General features: G+C 48.8%; 1 protein-coding gene across 1 annotated transcript in view; it reads left to right on the top strand.

Moving 5' to 3' along the window:
* LOC144511769 (cyclin-dependent kinase 18-like) overlaps positions 1-14,654 on the top strand; it is a 123,139-nt gene that overhangs the window by 84,679 nt on the left and 23,806 nt on the right. The window contains exons 7-8 of the mRNA XM_078242038.1: positions 9,951-10,045; positions 11,673-11,735. Of these exons, the coding sequence (XP_078098164.1) occupies positions 9,951-10,045; positions 11,673-11,735 (158 nt within the window). The remainder of the gene's footprint in view (positions 1-9,950; positions 10,046-11,672; positions 11,736-14,654) is intronic.

Genomic DNA, 14,654 nt, shown 5'->3' with positions numbered 1-14,654 from the left:
GAGGGTGGCAGCCGCAGTGGGGACGTGTACTCCATGCCAGGAGATGTCCGGACCAAGGGGCAGGGCTTTCACTGCGTGGTTCAGGAACTGCTGAGAATCCACGAATGTCAGCACCAGAGGATGACGGGGCTTCTGGATCTCACTCCAGCTACCTCTCCATCCCATGGAGGAACACGGGGGCCCCTGGGAACCCAAAGGGAAGAGGATCGGGAGGAGTGCAGCGCAGGGCCCTCCAACCAGGGGACCCTGGGTGACTCCAGCCCATCTGACACATCCCCCCTCCCTATGAGTGACACACCCCCAGCCCCTGACACCGAGGAGGGAAGCAGTCAAACACCCGCGCTGCCCGAAAACAGGACTGGACCCTCAAGGTCCCGATCCCCTAGGGGACACCCGCCAAGGTCATCTCAGTCCAAAGGGGATGGAAGTCAGCAGGCCACCTCACCCTTAGCTGTGGATCCTGGGGACACACCTAGAGGTAGTGGGAGTGCAAGGAAGATTCGGAAACCATGGGCACTTAGTGGGCCTGGGTGAATATTGGCACTGGTGTAGATCAGTCGCCATTTTGTTATGAATGTTTGGCATTAAGTTTCACTTTGTTCACCCACAGAGTCTTCACCCTCTCTGTTCATGCCAGCAAGCACAGGCACAGTGGTTAGCACTGCTGCCTCACAGCGCCAGGGATCCAGGTTCAATTCCAGCCTCGGGTCACTAACTGTGTGGAGTTTGCACATTCCCCCCATGTCTGCGTGAGTTTCCTCTGGGTGCTCCAGTTTTCTCCCAGAGTCCAAAAGACGTGCTGGTTAGGTGTATTGACCATGCTAAATTCTCCCTCAGGCGCCGGAGTGTGGCGACTACAGGATTTTCACAGTAACTTCATTACAGTGTTAATGTAAGCCTACTTGGGATGCTAATAAATAAACTTTAACTTTTAAACAAGTTTGCTGGAACCACCGCACTCACCAGACACCTCATCCCTGTGGAGTGTGAGAATGGCAGTGCCATATCCCTCCCACCCCCTTGCCAGCCCTCACTCAGTCTTTCAGACTGTGGGAGGAAACCGGAGCACCCGGAGGAAACCCACGCAGACACGGGGAGAACGTGCAGACTCCGCACAGACAGTGACCCAAGGCCGGGAATCGAACTCGGGTCCCTGGCTCTGGGAGGCAGCAGTGCTGACCACTGTGCCACCGTGCTGCCAGGCACCAGGTTCGCACTTATGTAGAGATGTTGTAGATGGCGCCAGTGTGACATCACACCCGCTGAATATCCAGCTGAGGGCATTCCCTCAGCTGTGACGCAGACCGGAACCCAGGACGGGGGGCACGGGAAGCTTTGTCTGCATACCAGTCTGCACAACCCCTTTAAAGCCAGGAGCTCCCTGACATAAAGGGAAGGTGAGACCTGGCAGTGACCCCAACCCTTCCTGACCCCTCTCTACAGAATAGCGATTCTGGAACCCCCATCCCTGACCCAGAGTTGAGCTTCTCTGTGTCCCTCCCGAGTCTTCTCCGGTGCCCCCTGAGCAGTGCACACTGCGGAGGGTGCTGACTGCCTGAGCGCTCACCTCCGAACTCCCTCTCGGAGGTGACAACCCCAGGTTCGCTCTTATGTAGAGATGTTGTAAATGGTGCCAGTGTTACATCACGCCTGCTAATGACATGTGGCCCCGCGGCGCGTTTCATGCCATTCCACCAGTAAGGGGCCGGTAAGATCGGAACTCGGAAAGTCACCGGCCCGGATCGCGCCCTCCGGAATTTGAGCGCCCGTCGACATTCCCGCAGTCGGAGAGTGCGGGATTAAAACCGCCCCCTGTTGATGGCGATTGGTCACTGCGATTAACCAACTGCTCCATTACCATGTGACTAACCAGCCTACTGGAAGGTGAACCAGATATACCCAAGTCCTTGTTTTTGTCCAAAATTCTCTACTTTCAGATGTTAGGGAACTTGGGTGATCAACGATACAGCTGTAAGAATGAGTGTTGCACTGAGTAGCTGTAGTTGTTGCACAGATGGAGATCTCGCCATCTTTTGTGAAAATGGCAGAGGAACGTCAGATCCGGAAGCCCTGTTCCCGAATCCGGCCTCCGCCATTTTCACTGGGGGCTTATGGGGTGGGACGGGTTCTAATGTGCACGTCTGTGGTTCATGGAACCAGCTGCAAGTGTTAAAATGCAGCTACACCAACCAGATCTGATTTGGCTTGTGGAATGTCCAAAAACATGGCGTCTGCACTTAGACCGGGTTGGAGAAGGTCTAAAACTGCCTGAAGTCTTTGGAGAGGTACGGTAGCCTTTTGGATATAATCCCAGCACACCTTTGGAAGAGGCCAGTAGCCCTTTGGAAGAGGTAAGATGCCCTTTGGGGTTGTTAAAAGAAGATATTAATATACGTTAAAAACATGAATAAACCCATTGGAACTGCCATTCATTCGAATGTCCTACTCTTAAATCTTCGGCAAAAACTCTCTGCCGTGTCAAAAAACATCAGTGCTTACTATTTCGCTCTACTTTTGATATAAACGTGAAGGTTATCATTACAGGGTTAGTGCTGCATGAATGAATTTCACAACCTATCACTATCTGTGTGTGTGTCAGTGAGTGTGAGTGTGCCAGTGAGTGTGTGTGTGTCTGTGAGTGCGCAGATATCTGTGAGTGTGTGTGTCTGTGAGTGTGTGTGTCAGTGAGTGTGTGTGTCTGTGAGTGTGTGTGTCAGTGAATATGTGTGTGTCAGTGAGTGAGTGTGTGTCAGTGAGTGAGTGTGTGTCTGTGAGTGGTGTGTGTCAGTGAGTGTGTGTGTGTCTGTGAGTGTGCATGAGGCTGTGAGTGTGAGTGTGTGTATCAGTGAGTGTGAGTGTATCGGTGAGTGTGTGTGTGTCTGTGAGTGTGTGTGTGTCTGTGAGTGTGCGTGTGTCTGTGAATGTGTGTATCAGTGTGTGTGTGTATCAGTGTGTGTGTGTGTCAGTGAGTGTGTGTGTCAGTGAGTGTGTGTGTCAGTGAGTGTGTGTGTCTGTGAGTGTGTGTGTCAGTGAGTGTGTGTGTGTCTGTGAGTGTGTGTGTCAGTGAGTGTGTGTGTGTCAGTGAGTGAGTGTGTGTCTGTGAGTGTGTGTGTGTCTGTGAGTGTGTGTGTGTCTGTGAGTGTGTGTCTGTGAGTGTGTGTGTGTCTGTGAGTGTGTGTGTGTCAGTGAGTGTGTGTGTGTCAGTGAGTGAGTGTGTGTCTGTGAGTGGTGTGTGTCAGTGAGTGTGTGTGTGTCTGTGAGTGTGCATGAGGCTGTGAGTGTGAGTGTGTGTATCAGTGAGTGTGAGTGTATCGGTGAGTGTGTGTGTGTCTGTGAGTGTGTGTGTGTCTGTGAGTGTGTGTGTGTGTATCAGTGTGTGTGTGTGTCAGTGAGTGTGTGTGTCTGTGAGTGTGTGTGTCTGTGAGTGTGTGTGTCAGTGAGTGTGTGTGTCTGTGAGTGTGTGTGTCAGTGAATATGTGTGTGTCAGTGAGTGAGTGTGTGTCAGTGAGTGAGTGTGTGTCTGTGAGTGGTGTGTGTCAGTGAGTGTGTGTGTGTCTGTGAGTGTGCATGAGGCTGTGAGTGTGAGTGTGTGTATCAGTGAGTGTGAGTGTATCGGTGAGTGTGTGTGTGTCTGTGAGTGTGTGTGTGTCTGTGAGTGTGCGTGTGTCTGTGAGTGTGTGTATCAGTGTGTGTGTGTATCAGTGTGTGTGTGTGTCAGTGAGTGTGTGTGTCAGTGAGTGTGTGTGTCTGTGAGTGTGTGTGTCAGTGAGTGTGTGTCTGTGAGTGTGTGTGTGTATCAGTGAGTGTGTGTATGTCTGTGAGTGTGTGTGTCTGTGAGTGTGTGTGTCAGTGAGTGTGTGTGTGTCAGTGAATGTGTGTGTGTCAGTGAGTGGTGTGTGTCTGTGAGTGTGTGTGTATCAGTGAGTGTGTGTGTGTCAGTGTGTGTGTGTGTCAGTGAGTGTGTGTCAGTGAGTGTGTATGTCTGTGAGTGTGTGTGTCTGTGAGTGTGTGTGTCAGTGAGTGTGTGGGTCTGTGAGTGTGTGTGTCAATGAGTGTGTGTCTGTGAGTGTGTGTGTGTATCAGTGAGTGTGTGTATGTCTGTGAGTGTGTGTGTCAGTGAGTGTGTGTGTGTCAGTGAATGTGTGTGTGTCAGTGAGTGGTGTGTGTCTGTGAGTGTGTGTGTCAGTGTGTGTATCAGTGAGTGTGTGTGTGTCAGTGAGTGTGAGTGTGCCAGTGAGTGTGTGTGTGTGTCTGTGAGTGCGCAGATATCTGTGAGTGTGCATTGGTCTCTGAGTGTGTGAGACTGTTTCGTGAATGTATGAGACTGAATATGTGAGACTGTTTTTGAGTGTGTGTATTCCTGTGAGTGTAATGTATAGAAGGTTATACTGATTATGTGAGATGAAGGGTGGGAGTGATGTAGAAATTCAGACATGATCTTATTTAATGGTAGAGTAGGCTCAAATGTTCCTGACCTTCTCCCTCAGGTACTCGTCTACCTACCTCTTGGGTGTATTTATGGTATTCACCTCAACTAGTCCATGTGATAGCGAGTTCCACTTTCTGGATAAAGAAGTTGCTCAAATTCCTTATTGGATTTATTAGCAACTGTCTTTTTTATTTATGGCCTGTGGTTTTAACCTCCCTCACAGGTGGAAACATCTGTGTCAAGGGAATGCATAGGCACGGTAGCACAGTGGTTAGCACTGCTGCTTCACAGCTCCAGGGACCTGGGTTCGATTCCCGGCTTTGGTCACTGTCTGTGTGGAGTTTGCACATTCTCCTCGTGTCTGCGTGGGTTTCCTCCGGGTGCTCCGGTTTCCTCCCACAGTCCAAAGATATGCGGGTTAGGTTGATTGGCCAGGTTAAAAATTGCCCATTAGGGTCCTGAGATGCGTAGGTTAGAGGGATTAGCGAGTAAATATGTGGGGGTAGGGCTTGGGTGGGATTGTGGTCGGTGCAGACTCGATGGGCCGAATGGCCTCCTTCTGCACTGTAGGGGTTTCTATGATTTCTATGATATATCTGTGTATGTATTTAATTCCCTGTGTTTTATGAGAGACTGTGTGTGAATGAGAAAGACCAGTGTGTTTTTGTGTGTGAAGTCCATGTGAGATTTTAACTTGCTCCAAATGCAGTTACTTACAGAGTTAGAACAGGGCCCTGTGCGTGTGAGATTTGCAGAGATGTGCTCTGGTGTCAGGAAAGGGGGTTAACACTCAGAGCTCTGTGTTTGATGTAAATATTTCCTGGAGTTCGTGGTGAGTACTGATAAAACACTGGAAGTCTGTCAGAGCAGGAAATATGCACCTTGTCCTGGCAGAGTGAGATAATACCGGATTCATACCAGACTATTGGCTATCACAGGGCTGGTGGTGCTTTCGTGTCAGATATTCAATCTAGAAGCTGTGACCTAGTCCCAAACACAACATACAATCACCTTCTCATTCAGCTGTGATTCACTGAAAGTTTCTGCTTCCAAATTATTTTCTGTTGATTCCTCTCCTGCTCTGCCGACAGTACTCCCGATCTATAATTCCATAAATCCAGCAATCCTCCTCATGGCCTCCCCTTCTGGGTGGAATGAGATAAAGGCCGATTCAACCACGAAAGGAATCATAGCCAGGTCTAATATTGTCTTCACCCAATGACCTCAGACCTGAGCGGGGTATTACCTGACCAATAATCCAGGGGGCATGAGTTCAAATCCCACCATTGGCACTCTGGGATTTGGAATTCAGTTTATAAAACAAAAGTAAAAGCGAAAAGCCGGAAATGTCATGTCTGGTATCGGGAAAAAGGAACTGGGAAAACTGTCAGGAAAAGCCAGCTTGCTCAGGAAGATTAAGTCTGTGGTCATAGAATCATAGAAACCCTACAGTGCAGAAGGAGGCCATTCGGCCCATCGAGTCTGCACCGACCACAATCCCACCCAGGCCCTACCCCCACATATTTACCCGCTAATCCCTCTAACCTACGCATCTCAGGACTCTAAGGGGCAATTTTTAACCTGGCCAATCAACCTAACCCGCACATCTTGGTCCTTATGGAACCCGGCCTATATGTGGCACGGTGGCGCAGTGGTTAGCATTGCTGCCTCACAGCGCCAGGGTCCCGTGTTCAATTCCGGCCTTGGGCCACTGTCTGTGTGGAGTCTGCACGTTCTCCCCATGTCTGCGTGGGTTTCCTCCAAGTGCTCCGGTTTCCCTCCCACAGTCCAAAGATATGTGGGTTAAGTGGATTGGCCGTGCTAAATTGCCCCTTAGTGTCAGGAGGACTAGCTAGGGTAAATGCATGGGGTTACGGGGATAGGGCCTGGGTGGGATTGTGGTCGGTGCAGACTCGATGGGCCGAATGGCCTCCTTCTGCATTGTAGGGATTCTATGATTCTAATGTGGGTGATTCTTAGCTGCTTCCTCATGTGTCAGACTGGGTAATTGATGCTGCCTCTGTCCGTATCCTGAGAATGAATCCACCTGACTGCTCTCTCTGCCTTCCACACTCATCACCCCTTCACACTGGTGCGACAACAATAATCTTTCCCTCAATGTCAACAAAACGAAGGAGATTATGGTCTTATGGCCTTATTACCACTATTTGATCTGATGAGGTTTTCTCTGCCGATTCGATGGACTAAATGTATCATTCCTCAATCTACTGGACTCCGATTAGCTGCCGCTGAGCACAAAGCTGGACTGGGTCTTTACAGGCTCAATAACATATAAATAGCAAGCTGAGGTAATCTTCAACGATTACACTCCCGTACACCACCCATGTATTAAACATGCTCCTCTCAGCTTTTGAATTGACTCTTGCTAATTGTTTGTAACTATTAAAGATTTCCTCCTGAGTTTCACGATTACTTAAACACTAAAAGGTCGGCTTGGGGAAAGCACGTAACAGAGGTCAGGTGAGGTGTCACCTGGAAAGATTGACCAATCATTAACAGGCCATTAAAATGTGCCAATATGAGTGTGCTGGGGATCCTGGGGTTAAAATCGGGCATTGCTTTGATGCCAGGGTCTGTGGTTTGTCCCTGTGTGTGCTGTGGGAGAATGAGAGAAAGTGGGTGTAAGAGTGACTGAGACTGCGAGAGAGACAGGGAGAGGGAAAGGTGGACCATGTGAGGGGGGCAGAGAAAGTGCGCGAATTGGAGAGTGTGAAAGAGAACAAGATAGTGCGAGATTTGATTTGATTTGATTTCTTATTGTCGCATGTATTAACATACAGTGAAAAGTATTGTTTCTTGCGCGCTATACAGACAAAGCATACCGTTCATAGAGAAGGAAAGGAGAGAGTGCAGAATGTAGTGTTACAGTCATAGCTAGAGTGTAGAGAAAGATCAACTTAATGCAAGGTAGGGTCCATTCAAAAGTCTGACAGCAGCAGGGAAGAAACTGTTCTTGAGTCGGTTGGTACGTGATCTCAGACTTTTGTATCTTTTTCCCCGATGGAAGAAGGTAGAAGAGAGAATGTCCGGGGTGCGTGGGGTCCTTAATTATGCTGGCTGCTTTGCCGAGGGAGTGGGAAGTGTAGACAGAGTTAATGGATGGGAGGCTGGTTTGCGTGATGGATTGGGCTACATTCACGACCTTTGGTAGTTCCTTGTTGTCTTGGGCACAGCAGGAGCCAAACCAAGTTGTGATACAACCAGACAGAATGCTTTCTATGTGCATCTGTAAAAGTTGGTGAGAGTCGTAGCTGACATGCCAAATTTAAAGCATTGTTAGAGAGTTTAAAAGAGTTAGAATGAAGTTTTAGAAGCATAGAACAAGAGTAAAAGATAAAATTAGAAGGTATGTTGGGCATAGCTTGCAAGAAGTCGCCTCGCTCCGGCTCCATCTTGGAATCACCTGGCCTGGCCTGGCTGTGACTCCAGACGCACATCAGTGTGGGTGACTGTTAACTACCCTCTGAAATGGCCTAACAAGCCAATCGATTGTAGGTGACTCACCATCACCTGTTCAACAGCAGTTAGGGATGGGCAGTACATTCTCACCTTGTCAGCGATGCCACATCACAAAAACAATTTTTAAAAAAGGTTCATCGCTAGCCAGTGGCCAGGTGGATTCATTCTCAGGATATGGACAAAGGCAGCATCTACGGGCGGCACAGTGGTTAGCACTGCTGCCTCACAGCGCCAGGGACCAGCTTTCAATTCCAGCCTTGGGTCACTGCCTGTGTGGAGTTTGCACGTTCTCCTCGCGTCTGCGTGGGTTTCCTCCGGGTGCTCCGGTGCTCCTTCCTGGTTCCGGTTTCCTCCCACAGTCTTAAAGGACGTGCTGGTTAGGTACATTTGGGCCTCCCACGGTCCAATGAGGTGCAGGTTAGATGGATTGGCCATGCCAAATTGTCCCTTACTGTCCCAAGATATGTGTGGATTAGCCATGATAAATGTGGGAGATTACAGGGATAGGGCGGGAGTTGGGCCTGGGTAAAATTCTCCTCTGGAGAATCAGTGCAGACCTGATGGGCCAAGTGGCCTCCTCCTGCACTGTCGTGATTCTGAGAGAGACAGTATGTGAGAAAGCATGCGGCAGGTTTTCCTGTGGCAGATGGGCTGAGATCTGGGCTGCTGGCAAGATCTGGTCTCGCCGAAGCCTATGCACCTTTGCACGGCTTACCTGCTCCCCCGAGCGGGGAACCCGTCGCTCGGGGGCGGGGGGGAGGGGGTTGACTTCGGTGGGACAGGAAGGAGCTGCTGGTTGGAAGAACCGGAAAATCCCAGCCAGTGTTTCAGACAGTGAGAAAAATAAAGAAAATGGGAATCATGAAAATGTGAGGACTCGGAGCAGGAATCAGTCGCGCACGGCCGTGCTATCATTCAGTAAGATCACGGCTGATCTTTTACCTCACCTCTGCTTCCCAGCCACAGCTCAACATCACATTCCTCTAGGGTAGAAAACTCACCACTCTCTGTGTGAATAAGATGTCTCCTTATCTCAGCCCGAAATGGCCAACTGCTTCTCCTGAGATATGACCTCTAGTTCTGGACTCTCCAGCCGAGGGAAACGGCCTCTCAGCGTCTATCTGTATCAGTGTGGGTAACTTTATCTCGGGTGGTTAATATAATCCTATTCTGGAGGAAGTGACCCCAGTATATGTGAGGGAGGCCATAGAGCCATAGAGGTTTACAGCATGGAAACAGGCCCTTTGGCCCAACTTGTCCATGCCACCTTTTTTTTTTAACCACTAAGCTGGTCCCAATTTCCCGCGTTTGGCCCAAATCCCTCTATACCCATCGTACCCATGTCACTGTCTAAATGCTTTTTAAAAGACAAAATTGTACCCCCCTCTACTACTCCCTCTGGCAGCTCGTTCCAGACACTCACCACACTCTGAGTGAAAAAATTGCCCCTCTGGACACTTTTGTATCCCTCCCCTCTCACCTTAAACCTATGCCCTCTAGTTTTAGACTCCCCCGTCTTTGGGAAACGACATTGACTATCTAGCTGATCTGTGCCCCTCATTATTTTATAGATCTCTATAAGATCACCCCTAAGCCACCTACGCTCCAGGGAAAAGAGTCCCAAGTCTATCCAGCCTCTGCTGATAACTCAAACCACCAAGTCCCGGTGGCATCCTAGTAAATGTCTTCTGTACTCTTTCTAGTTTAATAATATCCTTTCTATAATAGGTTGACCAGGATTGCACGCAGTATTCCAAAGTATGAGAGGTGGATAGTGTATTGTGTGTGAGGCTGAACAAGTTCATGAGAAAGGGAGAAAGGTTGTGAGAGATGGATTGAGCGTGGAGGAGGCAGAAGGAAATCAGATGAAAGTATAAGGAGTTGGTGAGAGGTTGTGTGTTAGTGTGGGAGAGAGCCAGTGATTGATAACTGCATTTTTAACAGAAGTTGACTCCCCTATTCTAAAATGGGCAACGTGTAAGTCAGGCTGTTGTTGACGTGTGGAGGTTTAAATCAATTAATGACTGTTTTTTTTCCACAGTCTCTCTGCTCAAGAATCTGAAACATGCAAACATCGTCACTCTGCATGACATCATCCACACAGACTGCTCACTCACCCTTGTCTTTGAATACCTGGTAAGACGTCAGACTGGGACGACTCACTCAAATCTTTATTTTCATTCTAAAATAAGATTTTTTTTCAGCTCTTTCCTCAATGCAGTGTTAACTTTGCACCCAACTCCTTATCAGATATTCCCAGCACAGGTACAACACGAGGGTTAGATACAGAGTAAAGCTCCCTCTACACTGTCTCCATCAAACACTCCCAGGGCAGATACAGCATGGGCTTAGATACAGAGTAAAGTTCCCTCTGCACTGACTCATCAAACACTCCCTGGACAGGTACAGCATGGGGTTAGATACAGAATAAATCTCCCTCTACGCTGTCCCCATCAAACATCCCCAGGACAGGTACAGCACGGGGTTAGATACAGAGTAAAGCTCCCTCTACACTATCCCCACTGAACACTCCCAGGACAGGTAGAGCATGGGGTTAGATAGAGAGTAAAGCTCCCTCTACACTGTCCCCATCAAACACTCCCAGGACAGGTACAGCATGGGGTTAGATACAGAGGAAAGCTCTCTACACACTGTCCCCATCAAATATTCCCAGAACAGGTAGAGCACAGTGTTAGATACAGCGTAAAGCTCCCTCTACACTGTCCCCATCAAACACTCCCAGGACAGGTACAGCACAGGGTTAGATACAGAGTAAAGCTCCCTCTACACTGTCCCCATCAAACACTCCCAGGATAGGTACAGCACGGGGTTAGATACAGAGTAAAGCTCCCTCTACACTGTCCCCATCAAACACTCCCAGGACAGGTACAGCACGGGGTTAGATACAGATTAAAGCTCCCTCTACACTGTCCCAATCAAACACTCCCAGGACAGGTACAGCACGGGGTTAGATACAGAGTAAAGCTCCCTCTACACTGTCCCCATCAAACACTCCCAGGACAGGTACAGCACGGGGTTAGATACAGAGTAAAGCTCCCTCTACACTGTCCCAATCAAACACTCCCAGGACAGGTACAGCACGGGGTTAGATACAGGATAAAGCTCCCTCGATATGGCCAGCCTTGTTTCAGTGAGTGGCACTCTTTCCTCTGAATTAGGAATTTATAGATTCAAGCCTGACTATAGATACTTGAGCATATCGTCTAAGCAGTTAGTCCTGTGGGAGTGCTGCCCTGTTGGAACTTTCAGGTGAGATGTTAAGCCAGAGTCACTCTCAGGTGGATGTAAAAGACCCCAAGCAGAAGAGCAGGAGATTTATCCCTTGGCCAATATCTTTAAAATCATCTGATCATTATCACATGAGTGTTTGTAGGAGTTTGCTATGTGCAAATCCACTGCCAGTCTTCCTCCATTATAACAGGAACTACACTTCAAAAGTACTTCGTTGGTCGGAATGTATTTCAAGGCTTTCTGGGGCTTTGAGAAATGCTGTAGGAATTGTAGGCTGGAATCTTACCGTCATTCACGCCCATGGGATTTTCCCATCCCGCCGCAGTGAATGGAGATTTGGCTGGCCGCCAAATTCTCCGTCTTCGCTGCAGTGGGAATGTGGAATGGATGGCAGGCAAGATCGCGCCCAAAGTCTTTGAACGCACCTTCCAAAAATGAAGTTCTGGGGGGCGTCACAGTTGCATAACTGACCTCCCAACACCTGATGTCACTGTATACATTTATTTTATAGGACAGTGACCTGAAACAGTACATGGACAACTGCGGGAACATCATGAGCATGTACAACGTCAAGGTGAGAAAAAAACCCCAGTTCCTTGTTTGAGCTACTGTAAAGTGTTCAAAATAGAGAGAGCAGCTCAAGAGGGGAAGAGATAGAGTGGACAGGACAAAATAGTTTCCCTTGGTGAAGAATTCTAGAACCGGGGGACATAGATTCAAGATAACTGGCAGTTGGTGTAGAGGGGGCATGAGGAAGAAGGTTTTACGCAGAGGATGGTGGGTGTCTGGAATTCACTGCCTGAGTTGGTGGTGGACATGATGTGGAGATGCCGGCGTTGGACTAGGGTAAACACAGTAAGAAGTTTAACAACACCAGGTTAAAGTCCAACAGGTTTATTTGGTAGCAAAAGCCACACAAGCTTTTGGAGCCCCAAGCCCCTTTTTCAGGTGAGTGGAAATTCTGTTCCACTCACCTGAAGAAGGGGCTTGGGGCTCCGAAAGCTTGTGAGGCGTTTGCTACCAAATAAACCTGTTGGACTTTAACCTGGTGTTGTTAAACCTCTTACTTGGTGGTGGAGGCAGAGACCCCAAACTCTTTTAAAAAGTACCTGGATCTGCACCTTGAGTGCTGTCAGCAACAGGACTATGGATCGGGTGCAGGAAGGTGGGATTAGAAAGGGTACCTGGGTCCTTGGGCTGGCATGGACAAGATTAGCTGAATGGCCTCCTTCTGTGCATTAACTTTTCTTTGGTTATAAGACTCCGTTCAAAAAGGTTTACCTGTAGGCTATAGGGTTGCTGATTCTGGAGCACCTAGGCTCCCACTGTGAATCACCCAAGCCCCACACTCGCACCATTGATCCATTCTTTGCACATTCCCAATCCATTTGGAAAAAGAACGGACTCCATTACCCGATTGGATTAATCTTGATTGTCAGTGAGAGCTCTAATATTCTGATCATGATTTTTTCTTTACTCTTTCACGGGATACCAGAATTTGTTGCCCATCCCTAACTGATTGGTTCGCTGAGCTATTTCAGAGGGCAGTCCAACCATGTTTCACATGTGGCTGAAGTCACATGTAGGCCAGGCCAGGTCAGGATGGCAGATTTCCTTGCCAAAGATCATTAGTGAAACAGCAGGGTTTTCCTGACAATCGATGATATTTACATGGTCACCGTTACTGAGACTAGTTTTCAATTCCATAATTATTAGCTAATTGGGCAGCACGGTGGCACAGTGGTTAGGACTGCTGTCTCACAGCGCCAGGGACCAGGGTTCAATTCTGGCCTCAGGTGACTGTCTGTGTGGAGTTTGGACATTCTCCCCGTGTCTGCATGGGTTTCCTCCGGGTGCTTTGTCTTCCTCCCACAGTCCAAAGATGTGCGGGTTAGGTAGATTGCCCATACTAAAGTGCCCCTTAGTGTCGCAAGATTAGGAGGATTAGCAGGGTAAATACGTGGGGTTACAGGGAAAGGGCCTGGGTAAGATGCTCTGCCGGAGAGTCAGTACAGACTCGATGGGCTGAATGGCTTCCTTCTGCAGTGTAGGGGTTCTCGGATTCTATGACTTTCTGCCACCATTGTCCCTGCAACCAATGAGAGTGTTCGAAGGAAATTAAATGAACATAATTTTCTATAAAGCAGCAACGTCCTGAACATTAATCTTCAACTTGTGGAGAATATGGGACAATTCTAGTTGAACCCAAACGTCCATTTTTAGCTGAAACAGCTCAGTTACTGAACAATCTGTCTTGGAAATTTCCAAAATGTTCACAGGGTGTCAAAGGTCCAGTTGCTTTCAAGTAGTAGTTTATTTAGTCCCACTTGTGCTGTGCCTTGTGACCTGGCAGCAATAATTGACAATGTTTAGTGAGATTTCATCTTCAGTGAAGCGAATATCTGAAACTCAAAGTCTCACCCTGCCCCACCTCCAATCCTGTCTTTATCCCGCTCTCTGTAACGAGATGACGTGACGTCGTGTAAATGTTGCTTGAAAGTATTCCAGGATTGTTACATCCTGTTGAGCTAATGCATGACACGAGCGGCACTGCTGCCTCTCAGCGCCAGGGACCCGGGTTCGATTCCCGGCTTGGGTCACTGTCTGTGTGGAGTCTGCACGTTCTCCCCGTGTCTGCGTGGGTTTCCTCCGGGTGCTCCGGTTTCCTCCCGCACTCCAAAGCTGTGCAGGTTAGGCGGATTGGCCATGCTAAATTGCCCCTTAGTGTCAGGGGGATTAGCAGGGTAGAGACGGCATGGTGGCACAGTGGTTAGCACTGCTGCTTCACAGCGCCAGGGAACCGGGTTCGATTCCCAGCTTGGGTCACTGTCTGTGTGGAACAAAGAACAAAGAACAAAGAAAATTACAGCACAGGAACAGGCCCTTCGGCCCTCCAGGCCTGCACCGACCATGCTGCCCGACTTAACTAAAACCCCCTACCCTTCCGGGGACCATATCCCTCTATTCCCATCCTATTCATGTACTTGTCAAGACGCCCCTTAAAAGTCACTAGCGTATCCGCTTCCACTACCTCCCCCGGCAATGAGTCCCAGGCACCCAGTTTGCAAATTCTCCCTGTGTCTGTGTGGGTTTTTTCCAGGTGCTCCGGTTTCCTCTCACAGTCCAAAGATATGCAGGTTAGGTGCGTTGGCCATGCTCGGTTGTCCCTTAGTGTCCAAAGGTGGTCGCATTCATTTCAAAAGGACTAGAATACAAAAGCAGGGATGTGCTGCTGAGGCTTTATAGGGTTCTGGTGAGACCACATTTGGAGTATTTGTGAGCTTTTTTGGGCCCTGTATCCAAGGAAGGATGTGCTGGCCTTGGAGAGGGTCCAGAGGAGGTTCACAAGAATAATCCCAGGAATTAAAGTCTTGACTTATGAGGAGCGTTTGAGGACTCTGGATCTGTACTTGATGGAGCTTAGAAGGATGAGGAGGGGATCTCATTGAAACTTACAGAATACTGAAAGGCCTGGATAGAGTGGATGTAGGGA

Source organism: Mustelus asterias, chromosome 25, assembly GCF_964213995.1.
Source record: "Mustelus asterias chromosome 25, sMusAst1.hap1.1, whole genome shotgun sequence".
In the NCBI taxonomy this organism is placed as follows: domain Eukaryota; kingdom Metazoa; phylum Chordata; class Chondrichthyes; order Carcharhiniformes; family Triakidae; genus Mustelus; species Mustelus asterias.
This window is presented reverse-complemented; position numbering and strand designations above follow the sequence as displayed.